The 19,862-nt window shown below is 38.9% G+C and overlaps 1 protein-coding gene across 1 annotated transcript in view; it reads right to left on the minus strand.

Moving 5' to 3' along the window:
- Positions 1–19,862, minus strand: part of LOC132115626 (contactin-associated protein-like 2) — a 455,893-nt gene that overhangs the window by 11,689 nt on the left and 424,342 nt on the right. The window contains exon 24 of the mRNA XM_059524041.1: positions 18,355–18,448. Coding sequence (XP_059380024.1) covers positions 18,355–18,448 — 94 coding nt within the window. The remainder of the gene's footprint in view (positions 1–18,354; positions 18,449–19,862) is intronic.

Below are 19,862 nucleotides of genomic sequence, written 5' to 3' on the forward strand. Positions count from 1 at the left end.
CCTGTAATGGAAATTTTAAATGTATTTATATATATATAGTCTGAAAGAGAGATAAAAATGTATATGTATATGTACACACACAGACACACACACACACACACACACACACACACACACACAAGATGCAGGTTTTTGTACTGAAATATATTGCACAAAAAAGACAAATACATTTTGTGAATTCAGACCTCAGTTTTCTACATATTCTTCCATCAGCCACCCTTGGAAAGTGCAAACACCACCTTATACTACCTGCACCACACACGTATTCCAGCAATGCAGACAATCTGCTTAACAAATCAATAACCAAAACAATGCTACAATACATTCTGATTCTAATTCAATATTAGGAACAGGAATACAAATGTCTACTGTGGGTGATCAGTGGAAGATCCAGACACACTAAACACATGTATGGCATCCTTCACCCTGGAAACCCCTCAATGCTGCAGAAAGCAAACATTACCTGCCTGACAAGCGTTTGTTATCAGCTGTTTCTCACTTTCTTCTTCCAAAATGCCAGCCTTGTTTTCTGTCAATGTCTGCTCCTCTCCATGCTGCGGATGCCTGTGTGGGTGTGTGTGTACGTCTGCAGCAGGGGCTGGGTGATCATAGACTGCAGACCCTCTCCTGTTCTGTACTCATTGATATCCTGCTGCAGCAACACCTGGAAACTGGATTCCTCTGTCGTTTGGATCTGGAGCCCCCTCCACGCTGGATGATGACTGCACCCAGAGCCGTGCAATGAGCACAGAATAGCCAATGACATCATCCATCTGTTCCACGAGGCTTTGATGGAGACCAGGCGGACTGCATCGGGATGACTTTCAGAGAAGCTAAGCAAGTCTGTTCAGTGTAATAGAATATAATTTTGTTTTCTTGACATCATGCGTTCATGTCCGTTCTATTCTGCTTTATATACGTAGAGTCTTTACAGATACAAAAGATGCATTACTCTTATCTGTATGACCAAAAATGACGAAGTATTTTAAGAGCAAATGATCTCAGCGGCGCCTCCATCTGTCACGCAGTAGCCCAAGCGTGCTGTTCAGCTTCCACACTCCGCACAAACATGCACACTTTTTTCTAGGCTAACATTAGAATTAGCTGCCATGTAAAGTTACTACATACATATCTCAGATGATAAGCCATATTTGAGGTCGATGAATGTTAGGTGAGCACATGGATGTCCTCCCCAATGTACTATATAGACCAGTCGTCAAGGATTTGTCCATCCTGGACAGTGATTTCGCCACTTCATGTGGAATTGTATTTAATTTTTTCCTGCGACAAATAAAATTTTGGTAATATGCATATAAACAGCCTTTTAATTAGCAGAAAAATCATGACTGATAGTAAGACATGCAAACATAAAAGAAAACCAAACTTGACGCGAAAACATATATTAATCAAACATATGGAGTTGGGATAACCTCCAAACCAAACCAATTAGAAAAAATGTTTCTAAAATGTTTATATTCCGAGGTAGATTGCTGGCAACAGCCATTTTAGGATAATTCAGATTTGGTCTTAGTGACTTAGAAGTCCTCTTCACTACTCCTCTAACGTTTCACAGATTTAGGAGCTAATTTTAGCTGTAAAACACTTTGTAAAATACTCATAGAGCAAAGATTTAGGACTGACATGCCCACTATTTTTAAGATTTTCTCCTAAATCGGCAAGTTAGGAGCTACTTTTAGCCTTAAGATGTTTTGTGAATATGGGCCCTGATCAAAGAGATATGAGTTGCACTTGCATGCCCGAGAAGCGTTTCAAAGATGGCAACCGAGTGACATGACTTGCCTTAAAGGGACTTGCCTTAAAGGGAATGTGTCTGAATTAAAACAATTCTGCAAAGAAGGTTGGTCCAAAATTACTCCACAGTGATGTGAAAGACTCAGTGCCAGATATCGCAAATGTTTGATTGCAGTTGTTGCTGCCAAGGGTGGCACAACCAGTTATTAGATTTGGGGGCAATTACTTTTTCAGGTAGTGCCAGGCAGGTTTGGACACCTTTTTTATCCTTAATAAATAAAATAATTATTTAAAAACTGCATTTTGTATTTACTGGTTATTTTTGTGTTATAATAAAATGTATTTGATGATCTCAATCTTTTAAGTATGACAAATATGCAAAAAAAAAAAAAAAAAAAAAAAAAAAAAAAAAAAAAAAGTTTGATTTTATTTCAAAACGGTGAAAGTGTTTATTTATTTAATAAAATGTATTTTTTTAAATAATAAAATGATTGTCTGTTTGTAATCTACATTATTTAAATAATATTTTCCAGATATTATATTAATATTTAATTAGTGCTGTCAAACGATTAATCGCGATTAATCCCATCTAAATTAAGATTTGGTTTACATAATATATGTGTATACTGTGTATATTATGTATATATAAATATACACACATGCATGTAAATATTTCAGATAAATATGTTGTTTATATATTTTCAAAATATATCCTGTATGTGTGTGTGTGTGTATATATATATATATATACTTAATAAATATACACGGTACACACACAAACAGTGACGTGAGAAGATTTTTGCCCCCTTCCAGTTTTTTCTATTTTTTTTTTTTTTGGGAGTGGCCAAGTCAAAGTCTAGATCGAGACTATAGAATACCCAAGACGTGCCATTTGTATAGTTTTGAATGGGAAAAAAATCACAGGAAGCCCCGCCTTCTGAATGAAAGAGCTAATTGGTAAAGTCAGCGTGTCACTGCAGCTGCCGTTAGAAGTCCCAGTTGCTATAGAAACAGTCAGCGCTCTGAGATGTGCGCTAAGGACTGCGCATGTGGACTGGCTGATCTAGCCTGAAAAATAAGCTTTTTATAACACTATTTGAGCAAAATTAATAACATTTATGACACAGTTGTTGTCAGATTTCTTTGGTGATTTCAAATATGAAATTTAATAATAAACTTAGTGAACAGTTTTGGAGAATCTGGGCCCATATTCACAAAACATTTTATCTTACTAAGAGTTCTCCTAAATAGCTGTATAAGTTTTTAGCTAAGAGTTTTTCTTAAAACCTATTCACAAAGCTGCTGAGACAAACTTTTACTAAGGCACAGACAGAAGTCTTAAGCTAAGAGGAAGGGTGGGGATGACCTTTCTATGGATGACGTCAGCATACTTACTAACTATACACACAGTTATTGGCTGATTGTCTCTGTCAGAGATTTATTCATAGAAATATTGTAGAGCGCAATATTATGTTGCCATATTTAAATAAAGGTTTTAAAAAAAATGTTAATTGCCACATTCAAATAAATAGAATAAAATAAAAAAAATAAACAGAAGGGGGAAAAAAAACTTTTCTTGTCACTGTACATTATGTAAACAAAAACTTTTATTTTGTATGCGATTAATTGCAAATAATCGTTTGACAGCACTATATTTAATGTATTATGTAAATGTAAGCATAACATACATTTGATTAAATTACATTTTATTATACCTTTCACTAAAACTGGGCTGGTAAATTTCCATTGTTAGAGTCTCTTAATTGTATTTTTTAAATTAAAGAAGTTTAAACTTTATTGTCTGTGGTAATTGTAATAAACAGTTTGCGACAGATTTGCTCCATAGACAAAAAGTAGAAAAATACACTAAATATTGCTTGTGTCTGCAAACTACACACTTAGCTGTATGTGGTACATACAGTAAACACATGAGAGAGACTGAAAGAATAGTGTTTAGTCCTCAGGGAACATTATGAGGCTATCACTCATCTAAATGAAATCTTTTGTGCTCCGTTCTAATGTAAATCCCCCCGGCTATAAATCTAAAGAGGGTGTAGCCGGCTATAAATCTGTATATTATTCTTGCCTTAAATCGTCAGGGTTTGAGGGGTCTTCTCATAATTGGTACTTAATGACTGTGTCAAAACAGACTCAATGGAATCATTTTTTCATTACAGTGATATTGGATTTATAATCTGGTTCACACTTTAAAAGGAGAAATGTGAAGCTTTTGTCTTTTGTTAATGCAGCACATGAATTCTTATCTTAAAAATGTAATTCAAGCTGCTTTGTATGCTAAATTTGTAGTCTGAATCTTTATGTTGAGGTGGGAGTGCTTGAATTCAAAGCCAGTGTACATCCAGTTACACCCCAACCGAAGCACATACAGGTCCTTCTAAAAAAATTAGCATATTGTGATAAAGTTCATTATTTTCCATAATGTAATGATAAAAATTAAACTGTCATATATTTTAGATTCATTGCACACCAACTGAAATATTTCAGGTCTTTTATTGTTTTAATACTGATGATTTTGGCATACAGCTCATGAAAATCCAAAATTCCTATCTCAAAAAATTAGCATATCATGAAAAGGTTCTCTAAACGAGCTATTAACCTAATCATCTGAATCAACTAATTAACTCTAAACACCTGCAAAAGATTCCTGAGGCTTTTAAAAACTCCCAGCCTGGTTCATTACTCAAAACCGCAATCATGGGTAAGACTGCCGACCTGCAAGAGGGTAAGACACAGAAAGAAATTTCTGAACGAATAGGCTGTTCCCAGAGTGCTGTATCAAGGCACCTCAGTGGGAAGTCTGTGGGAAGGAAAAAGTGTGGCAAAAAACGCTGGACAACGATAAGAGGTGACCGGACCCTGAGGAAGATTGTGGAGAAGGACCAATTCCAGACCTTGGGGGACCTGCGGAAGCAGTGGACTGAGTCTGGAGTAGAAACATCCAGAGCCACCGTGCACAGGCGTGTGCAGGAAATGGGCTACAGGTGCCGCATTCCCCAGGTCAAGCCACTGTTGAACCAGAAACAGTGGCACTGGACTGTTGCTCAGTGGTCCAAAGTACTTTTTTCGGATGAAAGCAAATTTTGCATGTCATTCGGAAATCAAGGTGCCAGAGTCTGGAGGAAGACTGGGGAGAAGGAAATGCCAAAATGCCTGAAGTCCAGTGTCAAGTACCCACAGTCAGTGATGGTCTGGGGTGCCATGTCAGCTGCTGGTGTTGGTCCACTGTGTTTTATCAAGGGCAGGGTCAATGCAGCTAGCTATCAGGAGATTTTGGAGCACTTCATGCTTCCATCTGCTGAAAAGCTTTATGGAGATGAAGATTTCGTTTTTCAGCACGACCTGGCACCTGCTCACAGTGCCAAAACCACTGGTAAATGGTTTACTGACCATGGTATTACTGTGCTCAATTGGCCTCCCAACTCTCCTGACCTGAACCCCATAGAGAATCTGTGGGATATTGTGAAGAGAAAGTTGAGAGACGCAAGACCCAACACTCTGGATGAGCTTAAGGCCGCTATCGAAGCATCCTGGGCCTCCATAACACCTCAGCAGTGCCACAGGCTGATTGCCTCCATGCCACGCCGCATTGAAGCAGTCATTAATGCAAAAGGATTCCCGACCAAGTATTGAGTGCATAACTGAACATAATTATTTGAAGGTTGACTTTTTTTGTATTAAAAACACTTTTCTTTTATTGGTCGGATGAAATATGCTAATTTTTTGAGATAGGAATTTTGGGTTTTCATGAGCTGTATGCCAAAATCATCAGTATTAAAACAATAAAAGACCTGAAATATTTCAGTTGGTGTGCAATGAATCTAAAATATATGAAAGTTTAATTTTTATCATTACATTATGGAAAATAATGAACTTTATCACAATATGCAAATTTTTTGAGAAGGACCTGTATATGCAGGATGATGAATCATCTCACTAAGGGAATCATGGGTGATTAGGCCGTTCAGACTGATGCAAGGATGGCATAAAACTCTTCATACACACCTGGACTGATGAATAGGAGATCTGTTGAAGTAATTTAATAAGGAATGAAATCTCCTGACTGAGCCTGTTTAATGCTATGAAGGCTTTAGGGCAGAACACTGCAGAGGTGATTCTGCTTTTGGTGGTTTTAATCAACTGAAGAAACAGCAAGAGATGAGAAGAAAAAAAATTGAAAATTGAAAATAAAAGGAAAACTCTTATTGAATGGAATTCGTCCTCGAAACAATGTCCGAATCACACTTGTTTAATAAAGAAAATTTGTGACTAAACCAATAATTATTATAGAAGCTTGTTTCTGCCACAGGATAAAAAAATAAAATAAAAAGGGATTTGCAACCTTTTCTTGCTATTTGACAATTTAGAAAATCTTTCATGCAACTCTCAGTTTAAATCTCACAATATTTCCCTCCAAATATAAAAAGCAGAATTGTGAGATATGAACACAAAATTGAGAAAAGTGTAAACTGTGAGAAACTTGCAATTGTGAGAAAAAAGATAAAAAGTCACAATTACTATTTTTTTTTTCATGGTGGGAAAAAAAGAGTTTCAAGATGAAAATTAATAAAAAAAAGATGGATGTAACTCATTTGCTCCTCCCGCCACAGTGGTGGAGAATGTGGGCAGAAGCGTGAAGAATCACAGACAGCCGCCCTTACCCTAAAAAAAAGGCAGACGCTCCTCCACCTCATCATGGAGGAACTCTTCAAACATCTTACCGAGGTCAGCATCCTACAGCAACAAATTATTTAGCACCTCGCTAGCCGTCAGGGGGAGACAGATCGAGCGGCATTGGCTGCTGGCCGGGGTTCCCACCGCTAGCCAGGTGGTGGAGCGTGTGGTTATCGACCGGCTCTTACGTGCCCTACCCTACCTAAGCGGCAGGAATGCGGAACCCTAAGACTCTTTGTGAGCTGGTGGAAGTCACCGAGCTGGCGGATGCGGCCCAATGACGAGAGGCTGGGGAGCGAGTGCTACCGTTTCCTCAGAGGGTGGTCCAGGAGCGACGCATGCTGGAGGGCACCTCACGGACAGTGAGCAGGCCGAGGGCTACCACGCCCCAGGATGAGCTTATGCCCACCGCGTCCCACCAAGGGGGGCTCCCAAGCAGAGGTGAAAGTGAATGGCCTCCCGTTTGAAGCTGTCCTGGACTGCGGTCAGCCTCATCCACCCTACCGTCTTGTCCCCCCGCCCAGAGTCTAGAGTCCACCATGCCTTCACGTGCATCCACGGAGATACACAAGAGGTAGCAGCGCATCGGGTTAACATCGGGAAGTCGTGGCCTAACGGTTAAAGTGTTGGACTTGCAATCCGAGGGTTGTGAGCTCGAGTCTCGGGCTGGCAGGAATTGTAGGTGGGGGGAGTTAATGTACAGCACTCTCTCCACCTTCAGTACCACGACTTAGGTGCCCTTGAGCAAGGCACCGAACCCCCAATTGGCCTGGGTTTGATTGCCTCCTCCTCACCACTACACAGCCTGCCAGCCCCACTAGGAGCCGCCGAAGACCCCTATGAGTGAAGGGAGACCGATGTCGTCCTGTGCTGCTGGCCTCGGACAGCGCCAGAGAGGGTGAGTCCCCAAGTGATCATAACCTCTTTGATGTCTTCCAGCAGGTGTCCGGAGGGGGCGACTTCAGCAAGGCCCAGCACGAGGACGACCGGGTGAAGCACTGTTGGGCCCAAGTACGGGTCATTGAGGGGAAAGAGGTCCAGCCAGGCCCCCACCTGATCCCACACTTCATCGTCAGGAAAGGCCTGCTCTATTGTGTCGCACCACGGAGGGGGGAGGAAAAAACCTTGTTAGTGGTGCCCCGGACGAAGACAGAGACGGTGATGGAATTGGCCCACTCACATCCCATGGCCGGCCACCTTGGGGCCCAGAACACCATCCAACGGATCTGTGATCGCTTCCACTGGCCCGGCCTGGATGCCGAGGTGAAGCGGTTCTGCCAGGCGTGCCCGACCCGTTTTAATCAGACCCTCAAACAAATGCTGAGACATGTGGCAGCTGAAGACAGACGTGATTGGGACCAAATAGTGCCCTACGTCCTTTTCAGCATCCGAGAGGTCCAGCAAGCTTCCACGGGTTTCACCCCCTTTGAGCTCCTGTTCGGGCAGCAGCCCCGTGGCATCTTGGATGTCGCAAGAGAGATGTGGGAGCAGCAGCCAGCTGGCCACCGGTCGTCGATCGAGCATGTCCGTCTGATGCGGGAGAGGGTCGACAGAGTGATGCCCTTAGTCCGGGAACACCTCAGTCAAGTGCAGCAGGCCCAACAAAGCCACTACAACCGGGCGGCCCAGCCACGGGAGTTCCACCCGGGAGATCACGTCCTGGTCCTGGTCCCCAATGCGGCCTGCAAATTCTTGGCTACCTGGCAGGGGCCATACACCGTGACCGAGAAGGTGGGCCCGGTCACCTAAAGGGTGTGTCAGCCCGAGCAAAGACCGGAAAGCCAACTGTACCACATTAACTTGTTGAAGAAGTGGATTGGGTCCAGGGCCCAACTCTCCGCCCTCGCCACCTCCTCTCCCGTGGTTGTTGACATGGAGCCCCAACTGTCAGCCTGTCAACTGTCATATATATATATATATATATATATATATATATATATATATATATATATATATATATATATATATTATAATTAATTTTATATTAGATTAGGTTTCCCAGAAGTCTGATGTATATTAATAGAATATGAGAAAACAGATTCAGGTAAGTTAAATTTGCTAATTATTAGAATCACAAAGTACATCTGCAAAAGAAATGTACCCTCCTCAGGAAAAACTAGTCTCATCTAAAGAGGCCTAAAGAACTTCAGTTTATATGTTGTTGGGAATTGCAATAATAAAAATAGTCTTCACAAACAATGCTCTAAAACAATAAATCAACTGCTAGAGATCAAATCTTTTGAAGTATTTGCATCCCTTTGAGGTGCCTGCAGATTTGCACAGAAAGCACTGAAAAACTGCCAGGAGAAAAACAACATAAACATGGCAGAATCTCATTTTGTTGCATTAAGGAAACAGCCAGGCATGGAAGCACATAACCTTCAGTGATGCTTGACAAAAGGATTTCAAAGATATATGGTTTCTTTGAGAAAGATAAGCAGGCATCTACCTCCCACCTGCTATGCTCACTTTGAAAACAACCTGCACAAACCTGCTGAATCACTGCAAAAACATTTAACATGAGGCGACCTCTTCAAAAACCACAGGGATTATCAGGAATTTTAACTCATCTATGTACAACAGCTAATTATAGTAAATAAGTAATTTTTCCCCGATGGGATGGACTGAGTGAGATTCAAAACATGCAAAATTGCCAAATTGAATGTATCACATTTGAGTCATTTTCTCCCTGTAGAGTTTCCCCTTTCTCCTTCAACCCTTTTCCCTTCATTATCCTGCAGTGGGAGCCGGCCAAATTGTGAAACATACTTCAAAGGCGTCCTACATTCGCTCTAAAAATGTATTCTTTCTTCTCCTCTGAATATTCTTTGTTGAATCTTACTGTGGTGAGACATATCTGTAAAGGAGTTCATTTTTTTGATGCATCAAGACTCACATATTCTCACAAACAATTATTGAAACTATCAACTTAATTGAAGAGTTTTTTTTCTTTCAGTTTGTGAATTTCATACATATAAGCCAAAATTGTCATTTTGTCATCACAGATATTGGACCTTCATAAACTATAAACATAAACCATGAGAAACATGATATAACATTTTAATAGGCATTTCATGACCCTTTTAAATAAAAAAATAAAAATGTTTGTAATTCATTTTTTAAAACTTAAAAAAGAAATAGGCATTTTACCCCCCTCATAAATTAAGATAAACAATTATTAAGCTTAAAAAATTATATATACAGTATATACCACTCCAGTGGTTTGAGTCTTACCTATCAGATAGGACCTTCAAAGTATCTTGGAGAGGTGAGGTGTCCAAGTCGCAACATCTAACTACTAGGGTACCTCAGGGCTCAGTTCTTGGACCACTTCTCTTCTCTGTCTACATGGCATCATTAGGTTCTGTCATTCAGAAACATGGCTTTTCATACCCCTGCTATGCTGATGACACTCAACTATATCTCTCATTCCATCCTGATGATCCAGCGGTACCTACTCATATCTCAGCTTGTCTAACAGACATTTCTTGCTGGATGAAAGACCATCACCTTCAACTCAACCTTGCCAAGACAGAACTGCTTGTGGTTCCAGCAAACCCATCGTTTCAATCACAATTTCACCATCAGGTTAGGCACATCAACCATAACTCCTTCAAAAACAACCAGAAACCTTGGAGTTATGATTGATGATCAGCTGACTTTCTCAGACCACATTGCTAAAACTGTCCGGTCCTGCAGATTTGCTTTATTCAACATCAAGAAGATCAGGCCCTTTCTTTTGGAACATGCTGCACAACTCCTTGTTCAAGCTCTTGTTTTGTCCAAGCTAGACTATTGCAATGCTCTCTTGGCAGGTCTTCCAGCCAGTTTTATCAAACCTTTACAATTAATCCAAAACGCAGCAGCAAGATTAATTTTTAATGAATCAAAAAGAATACACGTCACTCCTCTGTTTATCAATTTGCACTGGCTACCAATAGCTGCTCGCATAAAATTCAAGGTATTGATGTTTGCCTACAAAACCACCACTGGCTCTGCACCCATTTACCTAAATTTATTACTTCAGACTTATGTGCCCTCTAGAAGCTTGCATTCTGTAAGTGAACGTCGCTTGATTGTGCCATCCCAAAGAAGCACAAAGTAACTTTTACGGACTTTTAAATGAAATGTTCCCTCCTGGTGGAATGACCTGCCCAACTCAATCCGAGCAGCTGAGTCCTTAGCCATCTTCAAGAATCGGCTTAAAACACATCTCTTCCATCTTTATTTGATCCTCTAACTGTAGCACTGACTATTCTACACTATTATATTAAAAAAAAAATATATATATATATATATAACTATCTTTCTTATCTTTTTGTATTCTTTTTTCTATTTTACACTATTCTATTCTAAAGAAAAAAAAATCTAACTATCTTTCTTATCTTTTTGTATTCTATTTTCTTTTCATTTATTGTACAATTATATAAAAAAGTCCTCTAACACTAGCTTGCTCTATTCTTTATCTATTTTATCTGTTTTCTTTTTATTTATTATATTATTTAAAAAGCCCTTGCTACGTGTACTGCGTTTAAGCTAACTGAGACTTGTTATAGCACTTGTTTATCATTGCTCTCTTGTTGTTTTTGATTGCTTCCATTGTCCACATTTGTAAGTTGCTTTGGATAAAAGCGTCTGCAAAATGACTAAATGTAAATGTATGTAAATGTATATAGGCCTAGTGCAGATCAGAATTAGAATCCTCCAAAACGGCTGGTCGTTCACATAAGACAAATGCACGAGAAGACAGGATGATGTGGAGACTCTGAATAGGGAATCGGTTCAACACTGCAGCTGGAATTGCTCACTAGTTCAGTGCTAGGGTAAGGATCTGTCTCAGCACGTAATAAAAAGGCTAAGCTCACCAATGTTGAGGAGCAAGTTGTGTGGACAGAGGATAATTTGGGGGACGTTTTGTGCAGCAGAAGTTGGGCCTCTAACATAGCTACATGGCAGAGTGATTGCAAATGTTTATCAGTACTTATTGTGGCAACATGCAGTTCCTTCCTTGCATTTATCACCCAATCAGTCAGCAATTTTCATACAGGACAATGCCTCAATGTCACAGAACACTGAAATAATGAAATGACCGGGCCAGAGTCCTGATCTAAACCCGACTGAAAATCTCTGGAAAATCCTTCACAACAAAGTTATGGCTAAGAAACTGACTACAGTCACTGAACTATGGGAGAGATTGGAAGAAGATTGTACCAATATCACACTAGCACAGTATGAGAAACTAGTGATGTCCAGCGGGCGAAGATGTGCTGAAGTCAATCAAAGCAGGGCCTTCCACACACTTCCTACTAATTTTGTTTGGAATCTTCTTTCGTGCTACCGTGCTTAATGTTCTCTAATTTTGATCACTGTGTTCTCAACAAAATAAAAGGTTTTTGTTGAAACGCACATATATATATATATGTGACGAGTGGGGCGGGACCCAGAGCCGTCGGAACGGAGCGAGGCCGGTGGAGTGATTGGAAATGAGCGACACCTGCTTGACTCACCAGTCTCGAGTCCCACGAAGGAGATCGGAAGGATACAAAAGAGGAGCGACGACAGTGAAGGACAAGAGCGGACCAGGCCTGGGCTTTATTTTGTGTTTGGTTTTTGTTTCGAGCGCGGCACTCGTCCGTGAGGGGCTGTCCTGCTGTTTTGTGTTTATTTTGTTATTAAAGTTTCATTTGAATGTCCGCCGGTTCCCGCCTCCTTCCTTCCCGTGAATATGGAGTTTGTATATTGTTACTATATATATATTAAATAAATAACATTAAATATGAACATATACATAAAATAAATAATTTAAAAAGGCAATTTTTAACATAACAAATTAAAATAAGTAAAATGATTTCAGCTTCAATCTTGATTCTTTGTTGCTATAGCTTGTTTTAAACCTTGTTTTGGTTTATTTTAAATTATTTTAGTCTAGCTTGCTGAGGCCCCCTACTTGAGAAGCAATAGTCCAGAGGATCTGAGTGTCATAAGGCAGCACTGGTGCAGCACCACCCACAGAGAACAAAGAGCAGCCGCATCAGCCCTTCTGCCCACTTAGAAATCTCTGATGAAAAGCCTCTCCACTCATCCAGGACAAAGCCGCCTGTGAGAGGACACCGGGACGGAGGCTGAATTCTGATAGCGGGGTGGGGTTGGTGAACTGCACTGCTTTATCGGTACAGAATTAAGATCCTAACAGCAATGCGGCTCAGATGGAGGAGGAGCCTGTGATGGAATGCTGAATACTAATGTCTGATGCGGCCTCCAGGGGCAATAAAGCTCATGGTCATTTAATTAGCTTTATCTCATCGCCAATTACTGTAAATTCACATAGTTTAGTGTGTGCTGAGTGGGTGATGATGTGATGGTTGTCAGTAACAGTGTGTTATGCTCTGGGATATCTGGGGATACAAAGTGATGCTTGATTCTCTGACAGACAAATTAAATGAAATTATGTGTAGACACTAGACCAAAGGTAAAAGAAGAAAAACCGCACTCTCAAGATATCCTTTCATAAATTTATTCGTACCATGTCTTACACAGACGCGTTTCGGCCTAAGCCATCATCAGTGTGTACCGTGAAACACAAAAAAGGATATTTAAAAAAAAGGACATCACAGTTGAACCCCATTCCTCAAATCATCACCACCATCAGGTGCATCAAGTTACGAACATTATGGAAGCACACAAGAAATAACACAAAAAGGCCATAGATAATGCTCACATGTGACCCTTATGAACAATTATCGAACAATTATCAAAAAAAGAAAAAAGGATTGATTGCAACCCAAATGGTTTCACAAAAAACAATTTAAAGGTAATTTTTCATTTAAACCAATGGGGTATACTGTTTGAAGTGTGTAAATCCAAAAAGCCTCTCGTTGAAGAAGATAGCGCTCCCTATCACCTCACCGTTGAAGAGCTTTGACTAACTCAATATCTAAAAATATCAAAGTACAAATATCATGCCCAAATTCATTAATATGTCTGGCCACGGGTGACTTAATATCATGATTGTGTATGTTACTTTTGTGTTCGTGTAATCTTATTCTTTTTTTTTGTTTTACCAACATAACAAAGCCCACATGGGCATTTGAGAAAGTACACAACACGGTAATTCTCCCTCTCACAGAGAATATCTTGCCAGTCCTTGGATGTGAAAAAGAATTACCCACAATCATCACATTACAATTCACGCAACTCCTACAAGGGAAATTGCCCGGCTCAAGAGCTGTGAGCCAATTAGTAGGCGGAGTGTAAGAATCAGCTCTAACCAATATATCCCTCAAATTTTGCGACCTCTTATAAGCAAAAAGCGGAGGGTTTATAATGTTCGTAACCTGATGCAACTGATGGTGCTGATGATTTGAGGAATGGGGTTCACCTGTGATGTCTTTTTTTTTTTTTTCATGGTACACACTGATGATGGCTTAGGCCGAAACGCGTCTGTGTAAGACATGGTACGAATAAATTTATGAAAGGATATCTTTTTTTTTTACCTTTGGTTAACTTCTTTATTACTCGCATCCATATACGACTTGGGAGTTGAGAGCGCCTTCTCTACTATAATTAGACACTAGACCAAACATCTCTTAATGTAAATCGATGGGATTTTGTTGGCTGTTTTTATTATCTGCTAAGTTAAATACTGTAAGTCTAACTGTTTAGAAAGGTAATATCCCACATCTTCTCAGCAAACAACATGATTTAAAGGAATAGTTCATCCAAAAATGAAAATTTGCTGAAGATTTATTCACCCTCAGGCCATCCAAGATATAAATGAGAAATTTAGCATTACATCACTCGCTCACCAGTGGATCATCCGCAGTGGGTGCCATCAAAATGAGAGTCCAAATAATCCTGTTGATCAATAATGTCTTGTAAAGTGAAAATCTGTGTTTGTAATAAACAAATTCACCATTAACTTTAAACTGCTGCTAAAATACATATATCCATATTAAGGTATGCTCTAGAGAAAATTCATCTTGTCTGAATCAGGAGAGATATGCACAGATCAAGCACCGCTTAATAGCAAAAAAAAAAGCTAGAACACTTGCAAACAAAAAAGTCTGTGGATTCTGATGTGAGAGGACAACAGGGAATGGCTTTTCACTGGAGGAAGCATTATTATGGATTATGGACTTGTTAATGGACTTAGCCTTATTTTGTCCAGAATTAACAGTTTAAAGTTTAAACACCTTGTTTCTTACAAAAACACAGATTTCAACTTCACAATGTTTTTATCATCCGTTTGGACTCTTATTCCAAATTATATATAATATAAAAGGCAAACTATTAATGTTTTTCTCAAAACCATCCTCTTGCAGACGACCTTGATATAGCAAGATTCGGTATTGATCAAATCAGTCTCCTAGTGCCACCGATAAGACTAAAAGTCTGGCATCAAAGGAGAGATGGAGAGGAGAAATGAGAGATGGAGACCGCATGTGGTTTCTCAAAAGCTCAGGCTGCTGTATCATCAACATCTTTGCTAACAGCATATCAAATGAACAAAGCACTACATACTGCACTTTTCCCTTAAACCACTCTCTGTCCTAAACAAACTTATTTTATTATTGGGTTTGTCAAAATCAACGCATTTAAGCATATGATTAATTAAATATGCTGAATTGATTGAATATGACCGTACAAAATGAATGATGTGGTGTAATTTCAGTGATAACTGTCAAACATGTTAGTAATTTAAGGCATTCTAAAAATCTATCAGCTGTTTTGTGTGTGTCTCTGTGTATGTGCATCTATATATACTGGATATTTGAAACAGAAATCTTTTGTAACATTATAAATGTCTTCACAATTTAGGGCATTAAATTACCTAAATTTATTAAATACTAAAACAAACAAACAAAAAAACAACAACAACCTGATTAATCATAAATACATATGAATACAGGAGGCATTGACAGCCCTAATTATTACAAATTTTGAATGAGAAAAACAATACTATCCACTGCATCACCCTGACACATATAAAGTACCTAAAGACAACAATACAATCACAAATGCTTTATGCTTTCAGCCATTTTCAAATGTTTTTTTTTCTCCTCTTCCAGTCTTATTGCTCTGATTTCCCTGAAATGCAAGTATGGTCTGGAGACACAGATAGCACACTCAGCTCAATGTCCAATTAGCCTGATTCATGAATACACGATCTGAGAGGAACTTAAATCTGGATACTTAAATGTGCTTCTGCACCATTCATGAATCCCTGCAGTGTTATCCTGCATCAGCCTACACAGAAAACAATCACCTGAACAACTGGAGGATGTCAGCAGTCAGTGTTTCCTGTCACAGCGCTCATGGAGTTCACATACTAACTTTCACTTCTTTTCAGGTCTCCATGTCAGGGGTTCTTGTTTTCTATAACAACCTGTCTTGATTCATTCTGAGCATGTAGGCATGACAGATTGAGGTTGTCAGATCATCAACTTACTCATTGCCCAGAAACTCCCACGTGCTTTCTTTAGAATGAACATTTAATTTACAGTGTTTGACATAATCTAAATTCATCTCAGGGTTTGATATGAAATGTGACTTGAAGTCATTTTCTGTATTTTAAAGCATTATAGGTTTTCACACCATGAAGGATGTTCCAAAAGTTAAGCTTCCATAATTGCTATGTTTTAAGATTCTTTATTTGAATTAAATTTGAATACTTTTCTTTGTATCACATATACATGGTTCAAAAGTAAACACACACACACACACACACACACACACACACACACACACACACACAAACACACACAAACACACACACACACGTTATGTATTCTTTTGACTGTCACCAAGACTTAACCCAGAATTTATTTAGCTAGTTTAACATAAAATATATTTGGTCATATTTTTTAAAATGACTAAAGTCTAGAAAGCATTAGCAAATCATACCGCAATGTTTTGAAACCTACAGTATGTCTGTTTTCTATTTAGCATTTTCCCTTTTTGTAAATAATAATTAATAAATAAAATAAAAAAGTAATTACAGTTTCATTAAAAATGTAATAACAAATACGAGGAAAAGTTTGATAAGGAAAATAAAAAATCCTTACTGTTGAGCCCTGCATGTAACCTTTGTGGCAAAGGGAAACCCAGAATACACTGCAATGACTTATATTTCATCCAATCCCAAAAGATATTTGTGCAATATTTCATCATATTAGTGTATGCCATGATTTTATGTTTTTGTCTAACGGCAAGAAGTTGAAAACAATGTCAGAAAATGTTGTTGAAAATTCAGTCAAAACAGGAGCATCACAAACTCTTGCTTTCCACTGCACAAAAAGCATCAACGAATACTTAAAGTAGGATGTTGCAATCACAGAGCTCTAGCCACGTCAACGGCATTATGGGACCACAGCTGTTCCACCAAAATATGTTACGGTAAATATTCCATGACAAACAGCTTGCAGGTCAACCATGGACATTGCCTTAAGCAGAACATGCTGAAAGAGTGTGACTTATTGATGTGAAAGGGGTCTCCAGCCATAAATGATTGATGAGGCAGGTAGGGCAGTGGACCGTTTCAGCATGAATTGATGCAGAGGCTCCAGAGACTGTTGGAACAGGAAGACAGCACATTCTGATAGACACGACTGAGATTATGCGGACAGGAAAGAAGATTAGAAACTTTCTGATGGACCAGTACATCAGATTCGTCTGAGAGATGAAACTATCCATGATTTTTGCTAAAAATTAACCATTCCACCAGGCTTTGAGTGTTTGTGTGGCAGCTGTTTTTGGCGTGTCAGCAGACAGCGCTGAATTGAGTATAATGGGCTCTGGTTGGTGCCTTATCTTTATTCATTGAAGAACGTGTATGTCTGTTACATGCTTCCAGGTGAGAGACCTTTAAGACACTGACATTTTTAGAGGCCATTCAAGGACACTGTGGAATGGCAGAAAGAAACTATATTCCTGACTATCTGTGCCCCCAGAGTTCACAAAGCAAGGTATATAATTTCCTTCACATACTTCCTATGTGAATTGCAACACAGTATTGTACTGCGAAAGAAGGAATCAAATAATTCTACTAATTCTGTGTAATAAGTTTTAATTTATATATGCAGAAATTGTTGTAATGTGAACAAGCATTCAGCATAACAAAGCATATAAAGATTTAATACTAAATTATAAATTATTAATATTATGCCATACAGTATATGCACCAAAATCATAGTCCCAGAGTTATCTATTAGTACCACCTAGTGCCTCAACTGAGGCAATACAGTTTTTTAATACTAATTTCTGTCTGCACTCTGCACCAACTCACAATAGCACATTTCTTTTTGACTTTCTAAGGGTTTGAGTTTTCAACTCTTAAAGGATAAAAGATCAGAAAAAATATTGGTAACGCTTTACTTAAATCTGCAGTGCGTAACTTTTGGCGCTGTAGCGGTTAATAAACAGAACTGAATGCGTCTAGCGAAAGAACATTGTGGCCGGAGCTACTTGTCTCTGTTTATGTCTATGACGAATCACGCAGGTACTGGGCTACTCCGCAGCGGTACCTACCCGAACCAGTCTAAAATAGTGCGAATATAAACATTTATTATAGGTGTACCGTAGTGATTGAGGATCAGCCAAAAACACATTTTGGAAAATGAATTCATGCTGTACTCACTTTTTATATAAATTTTGAACACAAAAAAGTTATGAACTGCAGCTTATATGTCTAAAGCATTATAAAGGGTTATTAAAGGGTATAATGCATTATAATTATTCATAATGTGTGTTGTAATGCATTATATTTAGTCATAAATAATTATAACCAAATTTCAAATGCATATAAAGTGATACAATGCATTGATAGGTGTTATAATGTATTAACTGTGGTCACAATTATTCATGAGTTAATCCAAGCCCGGGGGAGTTTGCAAAGGAACAGAAATAGCTTACCAAATACTTTACCCAGGAAGAGTGACTTGACCAGGGTGAACTGTGTGTCTGATGCTTCTGGGAGGGTGTAGCTGACGGGAGGATAATGATCCAGCTAAAAGAAAGAGGTAGTAAGGAAAGAAAACAGAAAGACACAGAAGCTTAATTTACTTTTACTTATTGCACAGCAGTATTTTAAATATATAGTACAATAAAATGCACAATATAGGTAATTTTATTATTAATTATATATTTGCTTCCAGGTGTACCTGTAGAGTTTAAAAAGTTCAGGGTTCGACCAACATTAGATTCATATTTGTGTGTTTTTATATATAGTCACTTTCATTTATGCATTTACACTAGTCAAACAAAGTAGCTTAATAATTAGTATTATTTACATACCATTATAGTTTTTATTAATATTCTGAATTAATTAGTCATTATTTTAAATATTTATATTGTCGGTTTTCATTTTAATTACTAACTTTTTTATGTCAATTTGTTATGCTTAATGTTACTTCTGTTTCAGTTTTAATTCATTTTTAGTTACTTATTTTCAGTTAATAATTTTAGTGCTTCAAGTTCTTGGGGAATATTTATATTTTATTTCAGCTTTATTTCAATTAACATAATTTAATTTCAAATAATTATAATAGTATTAGTTTTAGTTAATGATAACCCTGTCTTGATACAGGCCTAATTGAAAAAATATTCTTCTTATTTTTCAGTCCAAAGATCATGCTGATATGGGGTAAGGCAGCAGCAGTTGAATGCAACCACACACAAATGCACACACACATTCGGTGACAGCTTTAATTACCCTGTTTCTGCTGATTCACTGGCACTTCTAATTAGCATGAGCCATCTCAGCCTCGGTATTAAAAAGAATTATTTCCGCTAAATTACTTTTTTGTGCTTGAAGATATGGCAGCTCTCTCAGACTCCTCTGTGTTGTGAAAGTGGTGCTCTCATCGCTGTGCACTGCCGTGAATACAAATTAGCCTCAAAGAAAGAAATGGAGACTCCAACACAATAGCGTTTGTCTGACATATTTCAGCTCTAATTTGTTCTACTGATGTGGCGGATTGATAAATGCAAGCATGTTTATTCAGACGCCTCCCAGGTGCATTTGTGCTGGGTAAATCAAGCAGGGGAAGCCCTCCCTCAATGCTGCCGGCAGTCTCCAGACCTTATCCAATTACATTGGCCACTCTCAGAAGACCTCGTGGGCTTGTGTTTCTGCCGCTGCTAATGGAGGAGGGTGTGTTGCCATTCGTCGATGGGATAATGTGACCAAATTAAATAGCTTTCAACCTGTTTACCTCTGAAACTAATGGGCAGCAGGGATGGCGGGATGAGACGGAGAGAGGGACTGTCCCTTGTGGTGCTGCGGCCCCATTCTGACTCGGCTAGTGCTAATGAGCCCTGCTGTGGGCCTATAATTCATCTCCATCCAATGAGCCTCCTATCTGACAGGGCCCTGCCTGCACTGCGGCCACCCAGAGAAGGGGCACTCGGCCTGGGAGGCG

This window comes from Carassius carassius, chromosome 35 (assembly GCF_963082965.1).
Source record: "Carassius carassius chromosome 35, fCarCar2.1, whole genome shotgun sequence".
NCBI lineage: Eukaryota > Metazoa > Chordata > Actinopteri > Cypriniformes > Cyprinidae > Carassius > Carassius carassius.